Genomic DNA, 25,791 nt, shown 5'->3' with positions numbered 1-25,791 from the left:
ACAGGTTAGGAAAATGTGATGTGACTGAATAGGTTATGAACCAATCACAGCATTTTTCATTTCGACGCTGCCCAGTTAGATTCACTCTAAGGCGGGGTTTAAATCTTCAGTCATTAGGATGTGGTCGAAAAAGAAAACGGTTTGACAGCTCGTCAGGCGGCTAACCAGTCAGCGGAGAGAGAGAGCTTCCTGCATATAGTTTTGTTTTTTGGGTTGTTGGCCTGGTTCTTGCCATTCCGTCGATTCCAATCCAATCATGACATCCACCCTGGACGAAAGTAATAAGGAAAAGGTGAGTTAAGTTGGTTTTTGACATGTGAATTGCATCCAAAAATCAGCCCTGATAGCATTAAGGTACGTTAGCTAACATTAACGGTTGCTTTCTGGCTAAGTTGTTGCCGCTAACTTGTGTTGTTTTCTGTCTACATACCGCTAGCCTGTGGCTAAAGCTAGTTATCGTTGAATCGAGAGAAGTGGGGAACGTTAACCGAGCAGAGTCGAACACCATGTAGGCAGAAACGTGTCATTACTTTATGTTACTTATCTTTCTGAACGTGTATAAACATGCAACACTTATTGCCCACTGCCAAGTCACAGAAAAGTAACATAGTCTGTATGGTATTCAGGTACATATTTTACTACGTGTTCCACCATTAAACTGCTGTATTGCTGAGCTGTGCAGGAAACTGGCCTGTGACAAGTCAGTGGACTTGCGGTGAGCTAAAACGATTAGCATTCTGACAGGTGTTTGGATAACTTAATCATGGCCTCTTGATTTCATTGTTCGGCTTCTGCTTTTATGAGGTCTTTATTCAACTTTTTAATCATGTCTAAGGATGAAGTTTAAGGTGCTACTGATTATATTGTGTTATACTAAGAATATGTACGGTTAGACTACAAACTACAGCCCCAAATGACCACAAAAACAGATACAACATGAAGACAGAACATGATATCTTTCACGATGGGCGTTCTACCTGGTGTAAGGTGTAGCCTGTCACCAGGAAGAGTGCATAGCAAACAGTGTTTATTCTGTCATAATACAACAGATAAACATGGGTGTGAAAATTGCTCTGATGACACAGTTGGCATGAAGTCTTTCCATGCCGATCCAAAACTAACTCCCTACAGTCATTTTACACAACACCTCGAGATGCTGAAAGCAACAAACTCAGGGAAGGATCATTTTTGCAGTACTAGTTTTGTGCATTTCTGAACCCTGACAGCCCCTGTGCATGATGGGGAAACAGTTTTATAAGAATAATGATGAGCTCTGTGGATTGAGACTGTTCCCAGTCTGACATGTTTTCTGTTTGTATACCCAACATCCTATCTCACTTTGTCTTCACTGTGAAGTTGTAGCCACACGGGTGGGTGTTGAATCAGATAGAGGGTGAAAGCTGTGGGCTCTCAACACTTCTCTGAATTATTTTGTATACTGTCAAGTGAGGAGAGTCACCACGCACTGAGGATTTGTATTTCTGCCTTACTGGCTAAGATTTTGCAGATACTGTCATGTGAATTATGGATACTGACTGACTGCATAAAAATTATTGATGTTATGATCTGATATTCAAAATGCAACTGATGTGAGCTTTGCTTGATCAGTGTGTCTGTTGTGTGTAGACCCACTTTTTACAGTTTAAAGAAAGAGCCCAACCAGTGCTTGATTTTTGGTCTGATATCAATATTACACTCAGAAATTCCTTGGTTGATATAGCAGCCAAATCTAAACACATTTTTGCAGTGACTGCTAAAATATGGCTATCAAACAGGATACAGGATATTGTACAATTAAATAGTAAACTTTATTGACTGGGCTTAAGTTCAAATCCTCATCTGAGAGGCAACACTGTAGATGAAGATGGCAGTGAATATGGCATTTATGGTATTTTTCAGAATGATGATCAGAGGAGTTTTCTCGCATCCCAGAACAGTAAAAACTAAAGGACCACAAACCACATTTGTACATGATAAATTACATTTTTTTGTGTATAGATAAAATCACCCAGTTATATTTCTTTTATAATCTTGCTGTGTTCTTTCTCCCTAGTTGCGCTCTGTGTCTGTGGATCTAAACCATGATGCCTCTCTTCTCATTGACATTCCCGATGCGCTTTGTGAAAGGGACAAAGTCAAGTTTACTGTCCATACAAAGGTGAAAAAAAAAAAATAGAATACACATACTAACACAATAACTTAAATATTCTACATGTGTATTAGCTGATATGCTGACAAAATTAAGTCTGCTTCCAGACCACACTGAGCTCTTTCCAGAAGCCAGAGTTTTCCGTTCCCAGGCAGCATGAAGACTTCATCTGGCTGCATGACACTCTGGTTGAGACGGAGGACTATGCTGGACTAATAGTGAGTTGGGTCACAGACAAGACCCACATAAATCGACATAGGCTAATTTGTAATATTTCCAGAAATATTAAATTGTATACTACACATTAAGACCATTTAAACTGTCATTTCTTGCTTTATCATTTTTAGATTCCTCCAGCACCCCCGAAGCCCGACTTTGAGAGCCCAAGAGAGAAGATGCACAAACTGGGGGAAGGTGAAGCCACCATGACCAAGGATGAGTACACTAAAATGAAGCAGGAGCTCGAGGCGTAAGTGTGATACAAATCAAAACACTTATTCACAGCATCATGTTAGATACTTTACAAAAAGTACCTCTTTCTGTATCTATTGCCTATGTCATGTGTGCCGTTTTGTTTACTTTTCAGTGAATACCTGGCTGTCTTCAAGAAAACTGTCCAAGTGCACGAAGTCTTCCTGCAAAGACTGTCCTCTCACCCCATTTTAAGCAAAGACAGAAACTTCCAGATTTTCTTAGAGTATGACCAGGATGTGAGTTTCTCATAGTGCTGACTTCCGTTCCCGAGTTGGTCAGTTAGAAAGAGGGGAAGTGGAGTTTACTGGAGACTTGTGACACATGGCATACATCCTGCTGTGATCAGCAGTTATGCTTATCTTTGTTGTCTTTGTTGGTCAGTAGCGGTAGTGTTCTAACAGAGCTTTTATTTTTATATATATATATATATATATATATATATATATATATATATATATATATATATATATATATATATATATATATATATATATATATATATATATAAAATATTATATAACTGTGATATATATAAGATGTGTATATGTCCTCTCAGAGATTTCATATGTTTCTTTTCTAAATTCTGTCATTATAGCTCACTGTGAGAAGAAAGAATGCCAAGGAAATGTTTGGAGGGTTCTTTAAAAACATGGTAAAGACAGCTGATGAGGTCCTTATCTCAGGAATAAAGGTTGGACTTCTTTATGACCTGCTTACAGTATGACAGCATTACAAAAGCAATTATAGCACTTCCTCACCAACCTTTTGTCTGTGTGTTTGATCCGTACACAGGAAGTCGATGACTTTTTTGAGCAGGAGAAGACATTCCTGCTCGACTACTACAGCAAGATAAAGGATTCCACTGCTAAAGCAGAGAAAATGACCCGTGCACACAAAAGTATCAGAGTTTTTTTACATTACCATATTAAACAGGATTGTGAGTGGAATAAATAGATTTGAGTTCTCATTGCTAATTTCTGTTATTGCAGATATTGCGGATGATTACATTCACGTCTCAGCCACTCTGAGCAGTATCTCTGCTGATGACAGCACAGCAAATAAGAAGTGAGCATATCACATGATGATTTTTAGGGACATCAGTGGATCTCTTTCTACATCGTTTGTGAAGTGTAACAAATCAGTGCTTGTGTGGGTCATATATCAAAAACGGGGTGATAATATAAGCTGGTAATTGCTAATTTAGTTTGTCATGTTGTGGCTTATTTTTTTCCTCAGGCACCTGGAGAAGCTGTCAGACCTGTTCGAGAAGCTCAGAGTGAGTAGAACTTGCCACCAAACTGGGACTCTGTTTGTAGATATTTGTCCTGATTTAGAAATACATTGTTGTATCTCCTATATAGTATATCTGTATTTATGTCCCTGCAGAAAGTGGAGGGAAGAGTAGCATCTGACCAGGAGCTGAAGCTCACAGAGCTGCTGAGATACTACATGAGAGACATCCAGGCTGCCAAAGTAAGACATTTTTTTTTCTTCTGCCTCATTTGCAGCACAGATTCACAACTATATCACTTGTTTGAGCTTTGACGTATTGCTGTATTTTAAACACTTAATGTGACTCAAAAACACAAAACAATACTCATTGGAATAAAAAAAACACTGTGCTATATATCACAGATCAGGTGTCAGTGATAATCCTCTTTATCCCTTTAAAGGTGATCTGAATTAAGATGTAGGGATAAAGCTGAAGAGAAAGTGATGTGCATTACTCAGAGCAGCAAGGCAGTCATCTTCCAGTCAATGTGTTATCAGAATAATATTTCAAATGGAAGTTTATGTATTTCTCTAACTTCTCTAATATTTTCCTCTTAACATCTGTCTTGTGCAAAGATTTTGAGTTATTGCTTAATAAATGATATCAATTAAATATTTTCCAAATGAAGACAAGTCATCCCTAAAATGTTCTTTAAGTTCTTTATTCAGTCTTTTATCCCTTATATTAAATTATCTGGAACATTTCAGGACCTTCTGTACAGGCGAGCCCGGGCGTTAGCAGACTATGAGAACTCTAACAAGGCTCTGGATAAGGCTCGACTGAAGAGCAAGGACATCCCTCAGGCAGAGGAGCACCAGCAACACTGCCTGCAGAAATTTGACAAGCTCTCAGAGTCTGGGAAGAAAGGTTTGTTCATCCATGCAGAGAGATGTAGGCTCAGTCTGTACTCGTTACCTTGTGTGAAAAAATGGAACGCACTGTGTGAATGCTTTTTTAACAGGACTATTTTATCCTCATAGAACTCACCAGTTTCAAGGGCAGGCGTGTCGTGGCCTTCAGGAAGAACCTCATAGAGATGGCTGAGCTTGAGATAAAACATGCCAAGGTGAGCAGCACAATACAGCCCCCTGCTGCATAAGGTTGGGTATGAGTCTGTGTGATTTGGTATGAAATGTGGTGGTCTTGCATTATTGAAAAGTAATCAACTTAATATGGGGACATGCATTTTATGTCTATGTGTTGAGGAAGTACATTAATCAATTATTGTAAAAAACCATGGTGTCATTAATACATCTCACATGCACCAGCAAACGGCATCAGCAGTGATATTTTAATCATTGTCATTGTTATTATAACTAATTACAAGGTCATAAGAGTTGATACGAAAACAGTTCATTGAAATAAAGTTCATTAATGTAATTTTTATTTGAATATTCTAAATAAGTTATTGCAAGAAATCAATTAGTAAAACTGTCAATCAGTTTAAATAAGTGAAATGATAAGTGTGTATATTAGATTCTTCCATCATATTTTTCATATCCAACAACAATATCACACACTGCTTCTTGCAGAAAATCATAGGTAAAAATTACTCAAAGAATGAATGATGTGTTCCCAGTTTATATGTGGGGAAATGTAGTTTGGCTTCAGCATTTAATCATTTGTTGAACTGAAACACTTATCTACTAATTACGTTCCCGGTCCTTCTTGTAAAAAGCTTGGTTTTAATTGGATAGGAAATGCAAATTTTCCCTGTTGTCCATAGATCCCTGTATGCATGTCATCTCGGTAAGTTTGGATTCACCTGCCATTCTGAATAACGAGAGCGACTCGCACAAGATAACATTTTTCTTGTGTTGATGGGTGGCAATCAGTTCGCAGAAGCTCGAACTGATTGACGGTACTTACGTGCCACAGCATCAGTTTGTTTTTAAAATCACCCAACAGCCTTATTCAGTTTAATAAAAAGCAGGATAATGAGGAAGATAATGAACAGGTTTCCATAAGAACAATACAGTGTGATGTTTATATGGGTATTTGCGTGCAAACAACAACCTGGGATGCAAATGTGCGTTTAAGTGTTTTATTGTCTGCCCTCATGACTTAGAAATAAAACAGATTCCATTCATCAGGAATATTAACACTGTTGTCTCCTGTCTCCACAGAACAATGTGACTCTATTGCAGGGATGTATTGATCAGCTCAAGAACAACTGACATGTTTTCCAGTATTCCTGTCCTACCATCACCAAGTGACCAGTCATAGCAAATGGAAACCTGGCATCCCCGGGGCCTCGCATGGACACGAATCTAAGCCCTATCTCTGCTCCCACCCATGGGTCGGATGCCACTTTAAAAGTCTGCACGAGACCAAGTGTGTCGTAAGCAGAGTGTCTTCATGTTTACAGAATCCTTTTCCTCTGGTCCCTGACCCATCCTGTTCCATTATTTATGGAGGCCTCACTGAATGGGAATGCCTCCACAGAATGAGGTTGCCAACATTAAGGTCTTCCATTACTCTGCAGCACCAATACAGCTTTTTTACTTTATTTCTTGATTTGGTTTTTTGTTTGTTTTTTTTTGTTATGTTATGCACATACTAAAAAAAATGCCTTTTTGATCATATTTTTACCATATTCCATAAATTCTGACTCTAACCTCCTCTCATGTACACTTCGAAATACCTACTCTGAAAGGCTTCGAGAATGTTTTTCCTCACTGCCATAAAAACTACATTTTATGTTCCATACGCTCAATCTGTTGAGGCTTATTTTTTTTTTTTTGCTTATGGAGCAGCTTCACAGAAGCAAAACGAGTGCCTGGAAAAAACATTGTCAGGCTCTGACACTAGAGTACAATCAGACTGACCCTTTTTTACTGTAAGCAAACTAATGACTGACTTAAAAGATGAGACCGATCATCTTCAAGTGTTTTAAAAATAGCTGCACTTCACCTCAGGAATGGATAGCTGGATTGGCCCCCAATTTTGGTTTGCGAGTAGTAGGCTCAGATCCCACAGTCATCAGAAACACACAGAAGTTTTGCAACAGCAGATGAATCATTGAAGATTTCAGCAAGAGGTTGGTGAGAATAAGTTCAAAACATTTTTTTTTCATGAAATAAAAATCAACGTTAGTAATTATGTCTAGTTTAATTTGCACTCCTAATTCCCCTGCACAACATGTATCATGTCTTCTGTAGCTTCTTCATCCCAGCCACCTCTACCCAGTCTCTCATTCTCATTGTGTAATATTTGTGTTTTTCTTTTATTTTTGCCCCTTATTAATGTCCCTTTGTTACTGATGGGGTCTCATGTATCAGACCTGATATATGTACAAGATCTTCTAAACACCTTGTTTATTTTAAACAGTTATTAAAAGAAAAAAAAGATGCACTAAGAAGATGAAAACTACTTTACAATCACAACCAGGCTAAGTGGAGTGTTAAAATGCATTATAGTTTTTTAAAGAAATTGAATGTATTTCTAATGGATTCCAACTGTGTGAATTCCTTCACATGATGCTTTTCTTACAGAACATTAGCATTTTATAAATTTGTAATAATGGCATTGAATAAATCCAACTTTCCCAAGATTGATCTGAGCCATTCTGTTTTTGTTTTAAGCATTTTTTGCTTATTTTGTGTCTGCTCTTCTTTGGGCCTCACAAGCTTTCTGTTCCATCAAAGTACACTGAAACTGTATTTAAAGACAGCCTCATTTGACACCACCAGGTGGCGGTATCCATCTATTTTTTTTACTGTAAGCTGTTTCCACAAAGTTTTAGTGTGTGGGCCCTTGAATTTAAACACAGCTGTATGCATGTTTGTGTTAAATCCATTGACCGCAGTGGATGCTGGGATGAGACCGTGCGGTGTATTAGGTAAGCTGTGAGGAAATGCCAGCGTACTCATGGGAATCGGCACCACTGAAATGCACATTTTTATGTCCTACTTTTTGAGCAGCACTAAGCAACAACGTACACAAATAATCTGCAGTGAGACTGAATATGTCCGAGGTCATTAATCAAACTCCTTCTGCTAGAGTTTGCATTATCCTCAATGTATCTTTGCTATGTATGTATGTACAGCTCAAGAAAGGAAGTATTTTGTAGCGTTATGCTACACTATTATTAAGAAAAAACTACTGCTACAAGGTGATTATTAGAAATAATGGTAACTGTGTGCATGATAACGCTTCATCTGCCATCACTGACGTGTACACAGATAAGACATGGAGAAGTTTTAAAGATCACTTGTATGGACAGAATATACTGTGTCTCCCTTATTGACATTCAATATTGACATCACCAGTGGTGGTGTCACTGTGACTTTTGGGATTTCGAGTCACTGATTGGGTAAAACAACAGCGTACAGCCAATGAGATGGTGACACATTACAAAGTACAAACAGGCTAGTCTGTTTGTACTCTCTCTAACTACGGTCAGAGCAAACAGTATATGAAAGCGTGGCATTAAAGAACTATCGCAATGGTGGAATCCAAGGGCCTCACTTTGGAACACAAAGAGAAACAAATGATATTAGGCCCAAACTGATTTCACTTCACTTTCTAAAAATATGCAGTCACTGATCTGAGTATATCAGTGAAAAGATCAGTGTTCCCTTTATGTAGCTGCTGTGATAACATGATAAAAAATGTCCTCACTACTTGCTCTAATCACACAAGTGAAACTTCTGAGGCAATGATTTACTGTGTGAAATGTGTCTTTGCTGGTGTAAAGGGACAAATCTTGCTTCAAAGACTTATTTTTGCTGATTTGATGAATTTTCTTATCTCTCCGTTATGCATGCTTGGATAATTTGCAGGCTGTAAATGCATGATAAGGAGTGTGGTTTTGCACATTTTTCAGAGCTTTTGGAGATATTGTCAGGGACTGGCCATTAATTATTAATTCAACGGCATCTTTATGGTCCCAATTTTTTTTTTACTATCATCAGAATCATCAGTCGCAGACACACACACACACACACACACAAACTGCTCTTTGTCAACCAGGCACAGGCATTGGAGAATTAGTAATGTAAAGCTTTTACAAAGGATATTTTCCCACCTTGGTTGAGGTCATGGCTGGGTGGACTGCAAAGAACCAACAGGTCGACATCTTAATTCTGCCGGCTGAGCCTGCGAAAGCACCTGCTTCACGTCCCACAGCTCCTCATTGTTCAGCTGAAAAGTCGTGATAGAAACAGACAGAAGCTTTGGAGCAGGACTGGAGGCACGAAGCATGACGGCCTCCTCAAATAGAAACCGTGACCTCTGAAGAGGCTCACTACAGATGAGTGCACCTGCAGGGTTTGCTGACACAAGTGAACTGTCTGTGCTTCCTCAGTGAAACAGAACAGGATGCTAGTTCCTGGTGCCCATCAGGTAAGATTTGCAGACTGCAGCTTCATATTTTTTAAAAAAAATCCTATCTCACCCTATCTTTCTACCTTAAGCAGAAGTTGCACAACCCACATCATTAGTGACCCTGTACAGCATTCGTCTTAAGAAAAACAAACCACTATCTGACCTCCAAGGGGCCCTTTCAGCAGTTTTAGCAGTTTTCTCGTGTGTGGGAATGATAGTTAACATAATACTGAGGGCCAATTGCCACTGATTCTCACTGAATCCTACCATATAATACTATAATCCTTTCTGATAATGCAGTCCTGTTATTAACACAGCACTATAAAGCTCAAAGTCCAAACTTGTTCTTGGTTAGTGTGCCCTGCCCTGCCAGTCATTTGCTGTCATGCACAATAAAAAAAACTTAATACCACCATTTTTTTTTTATTTTTTTTTTTACAATTTAAGGGCCACTATGTAGTTCTGGAGAAGATGTTTAGCTTTTCCATAACTGAATAAACAAGCTCTTCTCAGAGGAGAAGGTGGAAGTAAACCTGTATGTAACTGTGTTGTCCCTTAAGGTCAATGTGTTTGTTCAGCGAGATTGTTTATTTAGATGGTTCAGACATCAGTCAGTGACGATGAGATGATGATTCAGATGAGAATGTCTTCCCCAAAAGTACATAGTGCACTGTTAAAGCAACATTGTGTAACTCTGAAATAATAATAATTTGAGTCCAAATTTAATCAACAACAATCAAATCAAACGATGTTGTGAACTCACTTATAGACTGAATTACTGACTCAGACATCAGAAAAATATGTCTTTAGTTTCAGTCTTTGACAAGTTGGTCAAATTTACCAATGTAAAAAGCACAAGGAGGCATCGATGATACGTCTATTAAAATGAGACATCTCAATAAACTAAAATCAAATAGATAAAATAAATAACATTCTCCAGACAGTGCCTGCCCACTACCCCCTTGGGATGGATTAAATGCAGAGTACCAGTTTCACCCTGGTGTACATTGTATGGTATGTGATAGAGATAAAGATTCTTCTCCTTCTTCTTTTTACATGACTTTGAGTCAACTGCCATCACAAAGTGTTGTGTTGGTATTTATAATAATTATCCCAAACATCTTAAATCTTACCCCTGGCAAATGCCCTCATGTTTTATGAAGGAAAACCTGAAAATATAAACTTAAAAAGAAAAAAGTAACATTTTTAAACAATGAAAAATAACTCAAACAAGCGAAGCCACTCTGGAAACTAACTGAAACTAATCAGGATTTAAAGAGAAAAAAAAAAAAAAAACTATTTACATGCATTGGCCAACAAGATAGATTTTTCATCTCATTGCACAGTGCAAATACGAGAAATCATTAGTATTTTATGGCAGTGGAATGTTGGTGAAGATAGTAGGCTAGCTATAACCTTGAAAATCACTGTATACAAATACAAGAGCAGAACAGAGCTTAGTCAGCAAATCTGGCTCATGTTTAAGTTTCAGTGGCTGACAGAATGCAGGTGTCCGTGTGAGAAATGGGAGTGAAAATGCAAAATCACCGACTCTGGTTCTTGTGCATTGGATCAAAATTACTAACTGTACTTAATCTTTAGAAGCCAGTGGCCAGATGATGAGTTGTACAGTTATTGTTTTGTAACTGCTGCATCCCAGACAGGCTGTCTATATAAATTCTGCATTCTGTAGGTACATATCCATGCGTGTGCAGTATATACACATGTAGCCATAACATGCACATAATGTAGATAATCCAGGCACCCACATCTATGCATATTCAGTGCCTATTCTTTATGTTTCAGCATTGCTTCTATTGCTTATCTGCTCTACTAGTTCTGTTTATAAAGAAACACAACATTTGACTTGCATATAGACTCTTGTTTATACTCTTATGTTGCTGGCCATTGGTGACTTTAATAAACTGTATATACCTATCTCATTTGCATATATACTACTGTACAGTACATTTCTGACCATTAACTGCTCTTCATTTTTTTAGATTTTGACTTTATTTGTATTGTACTAGTTTAGCCGTGTGTCTGTTTTTATGAACTACACTGAGAGCAATGTAAATCAGAGTCAAATTCCTTGTGTGTGTACACATACTGATCTGAACAAAAGATTATTGGATGTAGGACACCAGCTAAAAATAATTCTTATGTTTTTGGATAGAAAACAAGTGGTGGCCAAAGGTGCCAAGGACCTTGGTTGGGTAGAACTTAAACCAGTCAGTCACTCATAGCTGATACCTGCAGTGTATTGAGACCACACTTGGTTTTGTGTACTGTAATTGAAGTTTATTATTGGTATAAACAAACATAATGATTCACTTTTATATTTTGGGACTCAATATGCTCAATATGATTGTGTTGGACAATTGTCGCCGTCTTGTACAAAAGGTTTAGTTCATTGTTAAATCTAACACTTCTGTTTTCAATCAGATTAGCACAATGTTCCTCACTATACAGTTTGCTGATGGCTGATGAACCTGAACCTGTGACCAGACTTGAGCAACAAGTGCCTCCACTCATCAAGCTGTTTTACTGAGCAGTTTGGGGAGCAGTTGCTTCTAACAACAGTTTTCAAATTAGTGTCTTGGGCTGTGGACAAAGAAAAGTTCTATTATTAGAGCAGGGGAACTACATTCTTCATTGTCAGTAATCCCACGTCACACTTAATGAATCATTTAAATCAGCACACAGTGACTGATGCCTGCACGTTGTGTTAGGCATCACATTCATACAATATGGTCACAGTCTCCCTGTGTAAAATAATAGCAGGTGTGGTAAATGAGCCTTCTGAGAAGCACTGTCAGAACTGAACGTTGCTGATGCTGACAATGCTATCCTGCAGGCGTGACTAATAATCATTTCTGGGTGGCCTGTTTACAGCATATCCTTCCTTGAGGTTTTGCTTTTGTATGTGAAATGATCCTGATGCTCTGGTCTGTTTAGTAGTGGAAAACACAAAAACTTCCCTGACGTAATGTGCCGAAACTACTACAGAATTCCAAATAAAAGTAATCCTGCTTACCATACATTTCTTGGGTATATGTGCAGTTATTTTCACAGTATAAGCAGTGCAGCGCTGTGATGTGTTCAAACACTCATTGCAAAGAACAATCCACTGGTGTTGTGAAACCAAGTATTTAGTATTTCAGTGTACATTTAATGAAGATAACAAACTTTCAAAAAAAAAAAAATACAAAAGATGTCAGGCTGATGTTTGGGGAACTTGTGTAGTCTGCACATTTCATTCCACTTATAGCTTCAAAAAGGGATACAACAGAGGAGAGGTTACAGTGGTTGAGTCCTATGCCTATTATGCAAAGGCCTTCATGATACAGCTAAGACAGATAATACGATTTTAACAACTTTACAACTTAAAGCTAAGCAGATGAAGCCAGGGCAATCAAAACTATTACTGTTTCTATGAGTTGTACTTATACGTTAATATGCAATAAACTAATAAAAACACGAAAGCAAAAGATCAGCAGCCTACTTGAAAAGATTAACTCCAACACTTTACTTGAGTAAATGTACGTAGTTACATTCCATTTTCAGACAACCCGCTTTTGTTGGACAGAAAACTTCCCGACTGAATGGTCCTTTTCATTCATGGACCTAAGACGAAAAAAATACATCTCCCAGCGTGCTCATTTCCGGCTTGAGCCCCTTCCAGCCAATCAGAAGCGTTCTGGATTTATGGTAGCTATCTGGGGCACGGGGCCAGCACGTCTAGCCAGCTCGAAGTGCCACGACTTCACAGCAGACCACGGATTCTCCAGCGGAGTGAGGGGAAGACCACTGGGAAAAAAAGCTAGTTAGCTAGATAGCTGGTGAAATAGGCAGTCCCTTCGTCCACAAGTCAAAGCTTTTTGCCCTCTCTCCGTTCCCATTTGAAGCGAGCAGACGGAGCTACATCACCGGCGAGGTAACGTTAAGTGGGAATCCTGAATTTTTTTTTTATTGATTTAGCCCACGGTAGCTAGCATGGGAAGCTATCTACTGCTAACCCTTGAGCTAACTACTAGTGCAGACAGCCAACCGGGTAAAGTTGTGTAAAATTGTGTTACGTGTTCTCCGTCCGCTGTTGTGTAGTTTACAGGCTGGTCGTAGCTTTTTGAGCGCGGGTTTGTTACGTAAACCGACACTTTATACCATAAGGTGAAGGAAGATAGCCAAGTTCATTGATTCAAAATGTTAGCATTAATGCTAGCTTGCAAATGACTTAATGATTAGAAGCATATGGCATTTTCTTCTTCTTCTTTTTTTTTTAAAGAAAGAAATATTGTAGGCTCTTTATTTGTTTTATACATGTGTTAGTGGACAGCAGTCTAAGTTGTCCCTAATGTCTCATGAATGTTGGAGGCCGTTTTCTGTATGATGATCTTGCTCATAATCTGAGGTTAAATGAACTATTTTGAAAGTTCCTTGAAGTCGATGCGTTTGTGTTTAAAGTATGGATAAAAAGTGGGTGATTTTGTAGGCTTAAGACTAGTTTTTTTTTGTTATTATCATTATTACGGTGTCTGAAGGATTATGTAATGAAAGACGAGTACTTTCTTTAAAGGAAAGAAAATACATGCACTTACATATTTGTCCTCCATGGATTAATAAAGTTAATAGATTTTCACTTAAGATGAAGCTTGTACTAATGCACCCCCTGTAGATTGCCCATTAAAAAAAGATAGATATGTCATACTTTATTGGGTAAGTGTTGCAGCTCAGTAAGTTTCGTTTCATATTCTTATCTGTTACGGGGATATGCTTTTTATCTTCAGAGAGTCAGTCACAAGACTTTGCCGAGTCACTTTTTTTGAATTAATCTTTTTCAGTTTATTCTGAGCCGAGATGCACTGACGTGTGACATCACAGATCAGGAGGCAGTACAAACGCTTCCCTTTGGCTTCTAGCTTTTAGACCCTGCAGTGAACAAGGACTCTGGACTCTGTTTCAGAGTAGCTCAGCAGTTTTCCTCTGCTATGCCATTCCAAATTCCACATTGTCCCTTTTTTTTCATTTATATATTTTCTGATCGGATCACTTTCCCATCCATAATATAAACAAGGATATAACTGATAGCACTACAGGAACACATCAAAGAAGGGGGTTTTAGTGCCCCTAAGCTGCCATCTACTCTGAGCCAACTTTCCTCCCCTGCAGGCTAAACATTCTAGTTTGTGAGGAGGGCCTTTAAACTCTTAAAGGGATAGCTGAAGGACCCTTAAAGGGATTTTTTTTTTTTTATTACATGACAGGAAATTGACACTAGACATTTTGGCACATGCTTGTAACTTTGTGTACTTTATCCACTTTTGTCTGTAACCCTTTTTGGCTTGGGTGTTTTTCCCTGGTTTAGATTCATATTTAAGTTGTTAAATAGTGTAAGTAGCTGATTTATCTAAAGCCCTAGAATTGTTATCATGTGTAGAAGTTGCTCTTGAAATGTGTGTACACGGCATTTGGTAACTGTTGAATGACTCTGTCCATGTTCACATATGAAACATAGTAGCGCTTATGTTTGCATGTGTAAATTAAATAATCTGTATATTAACTGTCATGCTTACTCCTCACACACAAACACCCATTTTACAAGTGTTTGATTTTCTTTATGAAACATTTTCTTTTCTAAATAAAGGTGCTTTCTGCTGATGAGAAATGTAACTTTCATATCAAACCACTGTTTTTTGTTGTTATTTTTGCCGCCATACAACTGCAGTGTAAAATTCCAGAATTGCCACATTTTAATGTGGGAAAAAATGTAAATTGATAAATAAAACAATTTAAAAAACAAAAGACTGAGTTAGTTTCAAAGTTAGTGTATGTGTACAGGGAGGGACTTCTCAGCCCAGTGTTTATTTAATATTATTTACTTTAGCTCTGTTTGTTTCAGTGCTTGTTCTTACTCTGAAAGCCCAGTGCTGGGATTCAAAAACCAAGCAGTTATTGCATGAGATTTAACTATGACTGTGAGCCTGTGCTGTATGAACACAAGTGTTTTACCCACAGTTGAAGGGCTATATGGAAATTAAATCCACCCTCAAGACAAGTATTTATGTGACAGTGACACCTTGAGGCCTTTGAAGGTAAATGCTGCAGTTGTTCCCCATACAGCATTAATCCCAACTACTCTATCTCATCCAATGCTCTATTAATACAGCTGCTGTCAGTTCAGTGTAATTGGACCGATGCTCAAAGAAAAACTGTTGGCACTGTTACAGTTTAACTTTGAATTAGTATGTGAATTTCATTCTCCCCTAACTTAACTTTTAAGTAGTTAACTGTGTCCATGACTTTCTCTTTTCAGGTTAACTGAAATTCAACAATGGATATCTACGACCCCCAGACTCTTGGGATAATGGTGTTTGGTGGATTCATGGTGATCTCTGCTCTTGGGATTGCCCTTGTCTCAACCTTCTCCATGAAAGAGACCTCTTACGAGGAGGCCCTGGCTAAACAACGCAGAGAGTTAGGCAAGACGCAGTCCGCTCGCTCTGAGAAAAAGAAGAAAGACAAAGTATCTGAGAAGAAAAGCCGTGGAAAGAAGAAAGAAGAAAAGCCCAATGGAAAGATCCCAGAGCCTGAAAAAATTCAAGAGGAAGCTGAAGCTGAAGCTGACACAGTCATTGAGCCTGCTGCAGCACCACTTGTAGCTGCTGCTCCTGTTCTTGCTCCTGCCCCCGAGCCCGTCCATGCTGTGGAGGTCAAACCAACTGCAGTCCCAGCAGACACCGAGCCCAAGACTGCCACGGAACCAAGCCCAGCTCTTACTGAGGCTTCGCCTGCACCCTCACCTAAAGAGAAAAAGAAGAAGAAGGTGGCTAAGGTCGAGCCTGCCTCTACCCAGTCAACTCCAGTCGTGGCTGTCCCTGTACCAGTCAAGTCCTCCACAGTCCCTGCATCCACCTCAGCCCCTGTGTCTGCCCCCACAAAAGCAACCTCTGCATCTGCCCCAGCTAAGTCTGCCCCTGCCTCAAATAAATCTGCCTCTGCATCAGTTAAGTCTGCATCTGCCCCTGCCCCAGCCAAATCTGCCCCCGCACCAGCCAAGCCTGCTGCAGCCCCAGCCAAGTCTTCATCAGCTCCATCCAAAACTACCCCAGTGCTGGAGGCTGTCACTAAAGAAGTTCCAGTGATGGCGGTGCCGCCAGTAGGATCTCAGCAGGCTCCTGCTGTTACTGGAAAAGCACAGGAGCCCAAGAAGAAAGCCTCTAAGAAAAAGAGTGAGCCTGGTAAGCACATCTGTTTTAAAGATATATTTTTAGCAGTTTGCAGTGTGGATATTTATTCAATAAAAAATATCTTTTTCTTTTTACACTTTTTAATGATGATATGTATACACTTTTATAATATTATTAAGTGGTTATTGAAGTTGAAACTACAGATAATCTCATCTCAGCCTGAGAAGAGCATAATACACATAGCATTTTAGTCTTCAGAATCCTGTCTGTCGAGTTCCTGACCAAGGTCCTGAAGGCTGTCACATAACCTGCACTTTAAAGCGTGGCCACCAAGCCAAAATTACAGCACAGCTCTGCTCTATCTTTAGGTGACTTTCCCTTAGTTAAATTTCACCATTCTTACACTGATAGTTGAGGCTTTATACATTAATAATTTAATTGCATTTGTTTTGGAAAACATGTCAGTCTGGTCAGACATCGTTCCCCGTTAATCCATTTGTCATTCATTGATACACTTGATTGCTGTTATTTATGAAGTGTAGTTGGGACGTTGATGTTGTCATCTGTGTTTGTCAAAAGTCTCTACACTTACCCACAAACCCTTCGCTGCATATCAAGGGCCAAAGTCATTCTAATCTTTTCAATATGTTTACCTACTGGAACCATTGTTGATACATTTATTTTGGCAGGAACTACATTAGACATAACACTTATGATAGTGCCCAGACATGAATATTTGGAGGTGGACAAGGGGGCATGTCTGTACAGTTGAGTCGCACACACCCACGCTCACAATCTCGGGCAGTAATACCCTGTCAGGGCTGATGAACTTCCAGCTGTGTATCCGTGGAAACTAGTGCCAGTGTCAGATGTGGGTAATGTCTGGCACTTAGCTCTGGAGGGCATAGAGCACGCCAGCTTGTCCAAACACCACTGCCCTGTTTTGTTAGCTGACAAAGGCTCTCAGTGCCCTGACAATGGGTAGGGAGGGGGGTGGGGCTCTCCCTTGCCTGAGGCTCGTCTCCGCCTGGTGCCACAGTGCCCCACCGTTTTGCCATCTGAAGCTGCCCGGAGCCCCAGACCCATAGGACAAGTCACAACCTTGTCCTTTTCCTGCGTCAGTGTGGGAATTCAGACTTCACTGTGACAGACTCATGCACTTCAAACCATCTTGCTTTTTAGCTTTATATACATTCTGAATACCTTATCTTATGCCACTGTGTGTTATTGTGTGCTTCATTGAAATGTTCTGTGTCTTTAGTGGCAGCTGTGGATTCTGCAGATGCTCCGCTGTACCTGCCTTACAAGGCGCTGGTGTCCACCATCACTAGCATGCCGTTCAGTGAAGCAGAGGCCCATAGGCTAATTGAGATCCTCTCTGAGAAAGCTGGCATCATTCAGGACACTTGGCACACGGTATGGGACACTACAATTAATAACGGAGCAAAAAGACACCTGTTAGACTAAGCTTGAGTGTTCATGCACTTTAAAATTTAATGAACGCATGAGAGACCAACTTAATTTTTGCTATCTTTCTATGTGCGTGTGTGTGTTTTCAGGCCACTCAGAAAGGAGACCCAGTGGCCATACTGAAGAAACAACTAGAGGAGAAGGAGAAACAGCTGGCAGAACAACAAGAGGAAGCCTCTACAGCAAGGAACCGCATCAGAGAACTCACGAAGGTTAGACAAGAGCCTCTCGGGTCATTTAAAAAGCAGATAGTGCCAACATCCTGCCACAAAAACGCTGACTGATCTTTCGCCGCCATGGCACCACTATGAGACAACTGAATTTTTGGATCAATGAAAATCTTTGCCAATTTAGAAATTTGTCTACTGCTGAGGTGTTAAGTCCAGCTTGGCCTGAAGGTGGCAGCAGAGTAAAACATAGCAATCTTCCCATTACACTCACAACAGATATTACATGATATGTCTCATATGTTTTGAACATTTACATCAGCGTATGGGTGGCAGTACATCAAAGGCCAAAATCCATCTTTAGGGTAGTATGAATTTGCTCAGCACACGTTTAGCTGGTCTGCCCTGTATAAAATCTAAAATAAAGGCCAGGATGTTATCATACTCCTAACATGCTCCTGCAAATTTGGCAGAAATCTCTTTTTATTATTATCTTTCACATTTTGTTTTCCCAAACAAGAAAGAGAAAGAAAAAGTGTTTGTCATTACATTGAGATTAGACGAAAAACCGCCATATCCACAGACACATTAATATGAATAACATGAATCTGAATCTGTTAACAGGACCTAACTGCTGAGAGGTCCAAGGTGGCCAGTGTGGAGACAAGGCTGAGCTCCCAGCTGAGTAAGAGGCAGCAAGAAATGAACGCTCTGCAAGATCGCATGAAGGACAGTCACCAGGACCATCTAGCCACAACTCAGAAGCTTAATGCAAAGGTTGGCTTTTTTGAACTGCTATTTATGTTTTTTGCTTGATGGAAAGCGGCTGTCAACAAAATGCGACATGGCAGTCATTTCAAGGAAACATTTTTAAATTACTTTTTACAGATCCTCAGCCTGCAGGACCAGCTGGAAAATGGCCCCAATGCCCAGCTGGCACGTCTAGAGCAGGAGAACAAGATTCTCCGCGATGCTCTCAACCAGGCCACCAGTCAGGCTGAGAGCAAGTGAGTAATTCCCTCTAACATTGAACAGGTGGTGATTCATAATGCCAGGTCTTTTACCTATTTAGTGTGATACTAATATAAGTGACTATTGACTACAGTTTGTAGACATTCTAAGGCATGTTTGTATCCGAGCTGAAGCTCATACTTTTATGAGGCCCTTACTCTCTCTGTCTTTCCCTCTCCGGCTCCCTTTCATCCTTCATCCACCCTTAGACAAAATGCGGAGATGGCCAAGCTGCGCCAGGAATGCACAAAGTTAACCAAGGAACTTGGAGAGAAGACAGAAAGTCTGCTTGCCGATGAGCACACCAGAAAAGGGCTGGAGGCTAAGGTCTCCACTACTGAGGAGCAGCTCTCCCGGCTGCAGGTTAGCCTGGCTTGTGGGAACACCACATCATCAGTGTCATAAATTATGCTAGACAGGATCAAGTTTGCAAAGTGTGCACCATATGCAAACAACTTTATTCCAACCTTTTTTCTTGGTGCCAGTTAGTCTCCACAAAATTCAAGCCTAGACCTATCCCACCTCGCCCCCCAACCCCCTAATGTTATGTGAAGTTTAATTGCTATGTAATCACAGAGCTCAGGGCTGTGCAGGAATGCAGCCATACAATAATGTGGCTGCAGGGAGAACGCTTCATGCTCCAGCTGGAATGCGTGCGTGTCCGAGCACCTCTCTTCTTCAGCCCTCCAGCCCCACCTGGCTGTAAAGGGGCAGGGATAGCCAGATGCTATTTGCAACACGTGGCTATTAGATAGCACATCCCTGTCATACGTTATTACTTAATTGTCTGTGGTCATGAAAAGCCAACACGGTCTATTACTGTTGGAATGCTGTAGTTCTTAACTATATACAGGTCATGAGGAGCAAATGAGTCATCACTTCCTGACAGTTTAATCATTTACTAAGGTCCCACATGAGCAGGTTAAGTTCTTTAAATACATTGTGCAATGCCTCAGGACATCAGTCAGTATACTATATATATGCTCAAATGATGCAAGACATTAGTTCTCCTGATATCTTTCTAATGAATTTTGGCACCTTTGTACAAATGGTATGTGTTACTAGACTGTGATCAGCATTCAACTGTCATCAATAATGTCATCAAAATGCTTTGACTGAATCAGTCTTAGGGGCACAGACAGTGTTACCATCCCTAACCCCCCCCCCAATTCAAAGCATTCCCTCAAAGACACTTCCTTTGCTATGCATTGCTTGATATGCGGTACAAATATCTATTTTTATTTTCTTCTAACATAGCTTCAACCCTAGGATAACTGTCAATATTCTGGGATGTTTGTGCATCCCAATTTCTGAAAAAGACATTTAAACTTTTAGAGATGGTACGCAGTCCACATGCACTAGTATTGCTTTGTGAATAAATGCTGCCCCCTGCTGTGTGAAAAAACATGTTGGTGAATTTTGTTGCCAGGCCAGCCATTTGGAGAGTGAGCAGGCGTTGCAGAGGAGATTGGAGGAGGTATGCGAGGAGCTTCGAACAGCACAGAGCAGAAACGACAGCCTGCAGGCCACTTTGGATCAGACTCAGCAGGACAGCAGCTCACTGTCAGGTCAGAAAATGGGGGAACACAGGCTTAATGGTTGCCAGATGTTAAGACATAATGCTTCACTTTTGAGCTTTGGGAAATGGGAACAGTGGTTATACCACAGAATATAAAATGAGGAGTAGTGAGTGCTGTGTTTTGATAGTGATCTTTGTCGCTGCAGAATTGCAGGTGCGCATTGAGAGATTGGAGGCTGAGATCAGGGAGCGCTCTGCTCAGCTGGAGGAGACGCATGCAGAGAAAATCCAGCTTGAACAGCAGCTGGCCTCTATCAACTCACTGCTGGAGGCCAGTCAGACCAAAAAGGAGGAGGATAGCAATCAGGTAGGGCATACATATAAAGCTCATCTGTTTCTTTGAGCTGGCCAGACCCCTGACCAGACATGATCACCTCTAAGAATGTTTGTCATGTCTGATTCTGCAGGGAAATGATGCAGAACTGGAACAGCTAAAGCTCAGGTAAGTGTTTGTGCATCCCCTCTTCAGAGTCAGCATCACATCCAGAGTTGTTCTGTTGATTGAATTAAATGCTTTGCCCTCCTGTGCAGCCTCCAGGAGAGAGACAACCAGCTGAGCACTCTTCAGGATGAACTGAAGCAACTGCAGGTGAAGCAGGAAGCTGCTGTAAGTGTTGTAAAAATCTGTTGTTAGATCTATTACCAGGAGAAATATATACATTTTATTCACAAAAAGATGTGGAGAGTGGTACTGCTAATCACAAATAATCTGCTGTTTTAACAGGAGAACAACATTGTTGAGCTAGAGCAAAGAAATAAGAGGTATTGTGCTTTTTACTGTCCACCTCAAATCCTTCCTACATCTTTTACTATGTATAGTTAATCCAAACTCTGTGTCCCTTCAGTGAGGATGCCAGCCTTATAGCATCACTTCAGGATGAACTTAAAAACCTCAAAGAAGAGATGGTGCAACTCAAAAACACACCAGTAAGTGCACCTGTTGATACGCTGCATGATTCTGTGCTTCAGAACAAAACATTATCTCTGTGATTCATTTGCATGTCCACTCTGTTTCAGCAGTCAGATAACTCTGCAGAGCTCGGATTACTACAGAAGAGGTAAATGAGCCTTTGAATATGTAAACGTGTCAGTCTCACATCTTGTCAGTTCTGTTATAGATGTCTGTTTGTCTGTTTTACGGCTAGCCTGACTGAGAAGGATGCCCTTGTCACATCAATACAAGAGGAGCTGAAAGAACTGAGAGAAAAGCAGACAAATGATGCAGTAAGGCTCTCTTTACACACTAGCAGCTCATCAATTTGGACTGATTTGCTCTGTCACCTTTCTGATAATGTCATCCATTGTTTTAGCAGAACAAGATGGCAGAACTGACTGCTTTCCAAACTGAAACCAAAACAACTCTACAGACGCTCTTCCCACAGATACCTGTAGAAACAGAACAGGTAGGAAAAACGGATTTCACAAAAGGAACAGCTGACTGACCTCTGTTGTTAAAGATTCTGATCATTATTCTGTCGAATAATGTGCACATGAATTATGTATGTCCAATCTCTTCCCTTAGTTCAACTGGTTACAAGTATTTACACAGAGAGCTCAGGAGGCTCTGAGCCAGCAGAGCCAGCAGAGCCAGGAGCCTGAGTCCAGCACAGCACTGCCTGTAAGCCACAGTTCTGTACTGCTACCTGCATGCACTGCTTTGAATTAGGCCAGAAGAAAACATTCTCAATTTGTTTCCTTTCATTTCAGGAGTTGCTTGAGAAACTGAAGGAGGCTGAGGAGAGCCATAGCACACTGCAGGCTGAATGTGATCAGTACAGGACGGTCCTGGCTGAAACGGTAAGCAAATTAAATATATAGATAAATAAAGTGTACACGTAGGTGAGTTGAGTGAACATGGATTGTATTACAACTAATTTTATCCTGTTTCCCTTCTTTAGGAAGGAATGCTGAAACATCTGCAGAAGAGTGTAGAGGAAGAGGAGCTGGTATGGAAGTCCAAGATGGCCAACTCAGAGGAACAGCTGAGGATGGTAAGTTAGAATACCTCCTTAAAAATCACATTTATTCACCTTTCATTCAAGCCCCTTCCTCTTATTTTTTTTTTTTTTAACCTGACAACTGTCTATCTCACACATTACCAGGCTGAGGAGAAGGCCAGCAAACTGGAGGCAGAAAACCAAAGTGTAGAACAGGTGGGGATTTGTCCACACTTGCTTGAGGTAAGCTAGCAGGTTAGAAAGGCATGCTGCCATGTAAATCTGTTTATTTTGATTTTTTTCTGCAGTTGAAGGAGCAGGTGATGCTTCTTGAAGCCCAGCTGGAGAAGCAGTCAGACAGCCAGGGGGCCACAGAGGAAATGGAGCAGGTATGTGCGGAGGTTTAAATCACTGGAGCTGGAACTGCTGCAATTATGTTTATTCAATGTAATGAAGGGGGTCAATGCAAGAGCACTGCAATCCATACTCGTTTTGGAGTTTTTAATGAAATCTTATCTCATTTAAATGTGTCAACTTCTTATGGAGCATTTGCAACCAGACCTGTCTGACAGCTGTTCATGTCTCTGCTGTGTTCTGTATTCAGCTGAAGCTGCAGCTCTCAGAGTGTCAGAGCCAGCTGGATTTGGCCCAGAAGGAGTCCCAGGCACACAAGGAGGAGCTTACACAGGTGACGTCACTGACTTAACCTGCTCTCTCAGCATGAAGACAATATTTACACATTCATGTAGTGTTAATGCGGTGTTATTTATGAGATGTCAAGGAGTTTATGTAAATCATTCCTAAACCTACAAAACCAACAAGGGTGCTGTCAGTGACACGAAGGTGATTCGTGGATGGGAAGTTATAACCGGTGAATATTGACGACTTCCTGTTTCAGGTCAGAGAGCAGCTGGGCGAGATCACGATGCGGGCTCAACAAGAACAGAATGGCCTTGCTGACGCTCAACCCAGTCAGGTCAGGGTGCAAAGGTCACAAGGCACCCTTCACTTCCTGTCAGAGAGTACTGGACAGTGTCAAGGATCCCAAAATCTAGTTTCTTAAGATGTATTTGTTTTAAATCACCTCTCAAACAAGCCAGATTCAATTGGATAGAAAATCCAAAAAAATACATTTATCATTTATTTGTTATTCTGTATTTCTAGAAATAATTTCTTATTTGTTTGGTTTAACACATGAGAACCAAGAATGTGGCCACAGTACACAGATACTGGCTAACAGATGACTGATAAAAGAAGAGCTGTATTTCCAGTCTGTCCAGTTCTCCTCTGACACAGCTGCTGTTTATGCTAACCACTGTTTGCATTGACTGAGTGGATACGACTCTAACCACCGCTCTCTTTCACCTTTTTCGGCATGCTCACTTTTCCTCTTTTATTTTCAGATATTTGTTTGTACATTTTCTTAACACCAACAGTTTTTTTTTGTGTTCAGTCTTAGGCTGTCTGAGAGGCAACTAACTTGGCACACAGGTCGAGCAGCTTTTGTGTGTGTGTGTTTTGTTCGATAGTGCTGCTGCTTGGGCCAGGAATTTTCACATACACACGTGTGTTAGCCATTTGTCTGTGTGTATTTATTGTGTGCCTGTGCCTTTTTTGTTTGCCATCAGGTACGGAACGAGTTGAGTCAGTCAGCTGAGAACCTGCACAAGGAGGTGGCTCAGAGGCAGCAGCTCTCAGAAGAGTTTGAGCAGGTAGCAGCAACTGTCAGTGTACACTATTATTTTTAGTCTTGTCACACGAGAGATGACTAATAATCTCTGGGTAGATTAAATCAGTGTGTGTGTGTGTGTGTTGTGAACCATCAGGCCCAAAAGACTATAACAGAACTTCAGGCTCAGCTGGATCTTCTGAAGGATTCTGCAGAGTCGCCTCAAGCTGACACTGAGGATCTTGCACAGCTTAAGGTGCGGTGACAAATGACACCCTTTGAATACTTGAGCGGTCATTCACTTAACTGACTCTTCATTTGTCTAAATTGACAGATAAACACTTTGTGACAGAAAGTGACAATATGAAGTTAAGACTTTGCATGTCATTCAAATATTCAGTCAGCTCTTGTTGATCTTTCAGCCTTAACCTTTAATATTAAATGCTTTGGATCTCCATATTGAGTCATTTTTTTAACTGGAGCTTTGACCTAATGTTTTTCCTCTGCTGTTGGAACAGGAGCGCCTGGAGAAGGAGAAGAAGCTGTCCAAAGACCTGGGCCAGGCAGCCACCAAGCTCCAGCAGCTTCTTAAAGCCACACAGGAGCAGCTGACCAAAGAGAGAGAGACAGTGAGAACACTACAGGAGCACCTGGAAGGACAGGTGAGACAAGATAAACACACTCGCGAGCTCAAATTGTTTTAGCACGACTGTCACTAATCTTTATCTTACCTCTGTTTTTCAAGGAGGAATATGTGGAGCTGAAGGAAGGAACATCTGTCTGAGAAGCTCACCGCAGACACTACAAAAATAAACTGCCAAATATGCCTTATGATTACCATAGTTATGCATTCCAAAACTATTTCTTTCTTGTACTGTAGTTGATTGCATTTGTTGCAACTGTAGGAATCAATTGTTTGATATGATGAACATTTCAAAGATTAGAGGAGAGACTCCTGCTACAATCTTTATTGATACCCACATTCCATCAACGATTCTGGCTATGTCAGAAGTTATTTATCCCCCTGCCTTATATTCCAAACATTTCCCCATAGTTCAGTGTTAAAAAGGGAAACCGATTGTACGTCAAACGTACATCAACCTGTGCAATTACTTTGTATGTCTTTTCTATGTGGTTGAATGACGGGAACATTTTATGGTTCAGTGTTTCATTACCTTTAAAGGCCTGCTTTCTTCTGTAGCTGGCTGCCAGTAACACACATCGAATTTGTATGAATGAATAAACTACAGTGTAGCTCTATGTAATCGGTGTTCAGTGTCTGTGTCACAGTTTCTATAAACCTACAGTGAATGCTAGCCAAGTAAAAATTGGTTATATTTTGACATACTTTGATGTCCGGTTTGAATCCGGATGTTGTGTCAACCTCATGACTCCAATGGCCTCATGAGTAATCTGTAATTTCAAAATGTTTGTTACCCTGCCAGGGGAAAAAGCAGTTGGCAAAAACCTATTACAGGAAGGGTAGAGAACAGGAAGTATTGCCACACAGTATGTCACCCTTCAGCAGAATGTAAGGCTATCTCTTT

At 40.4% G+C, this 25,791-nt stretch overlaps 2 protein-coding genes across 6 annotated transcripts; both read left to right on the top strand.

The window, feature by feature from the left end:
• The first annotated feature begins 122 nt into the window (after positions 1-122).
• snx5 (sorting nexin 5) lies at positions 123-7,451 on the top strand. Its single transcript, XM_037122867.1, has 13 exons — positions 123-292; positions 2,054-2,158; positions 2,257-2,367; positions 2,497-2,618; positions 2,736-2,859; positions 3,219-3,314; positions 3,416-3,521; positions 3,613-3,688; positions 3,860-3,899; positions 4,010-4,096; positions 4,604-4,763; positions 4,877-4,962; positions 6,023-7,451. The coding sequence occupies exons 1-13, from the start codon at positions 257-259 to the stop codon at positions 6,071-6,073; spliced, it is 1,200 nt and encodes a 399-aa protein (XP_036978762.1). The 5' UTR covers positions 123-256; the 3' UTR covers positions 6,074-7,451.
• Positions 7,452-12,941: 5,490 nt separating this feature from the next.
• rrbp1a (ribosome binding protein 1a) lies at positions 12,942-25,509 on the top strand. 5 transcript variants are annotated; one of them, XM_037123802.1, is made up of 27 exons: positions 12,942-13,161; positions 15,538-16,462; positions 17,673-17,827; positions 17,971-18,093; positions 18,673-18,825; positions 18,937-19,055; positions 19,269-19,422; positions 20,489-20,627; positions 20,785-20,945; positions 21,046-21,080; positions 21,170-21,245; positions 21,363-21,400; positions 21,484-21,565; positions 21,659-21,696; positions 21,784-21,862; positions 21,952-22,041; positions 22,161-22,256; positions 22,346-22,435; positions 22,537-22,629; positions 22,741-22,791; positions 22,884-22,964; positions 23,180-23,263; positions 23,474-23,551; positions 24,204-24,287; positions 24,402-24,500; positions 24,763-24,906; positions 24,990-25,509. In XM_037123802.1, exons 2-27 carry the CDS (start codon positions 15,556-15,558, stop codon positions 25,026-25,028), a joined length of 3,288 nt encoding a protein of 1,095 aa, XP_036979697.1. In that variant the 5' UTR covers positions 12,942-13,161; positions 15,538-15,555; the 3' UTR covers positions 25,029-25,509. The 5 variants fall into 5 exon arrangements, with proteins under 5 accessions (XP_036979697.1, XP_036979696.1, XP_036979695.1 ...); XM_037123801.1 differs by having other exon boundaries at positions 21,949-22,041; XM_037123800.1 differs by having other exon boundaries at positions 21,656-21,696.
• The last annotated feature ends 282 nt before the right edge of the window (positions 25,510-25,791 follow it).

Source organism: Acanthopagrus latus, chromosome 15 (genome assembly GCF_904848185.1).
Source record: "Acanthopagrus latus isolate v.2019 chromosome 15, fAcaLat1.1, whole genome shotgun sequence".
Taxonomy (NCBI): Eukaryota; Metazoa; Chordata; class Actinopteri; order Spariformes; family Sparidae; genus Acanthopagrus; species Acanthopagrus latus.
Note: the sequence above shows the minus strand (reverse complement) of the source record. Positions and strands in the feature narration are given on the sequence as shown.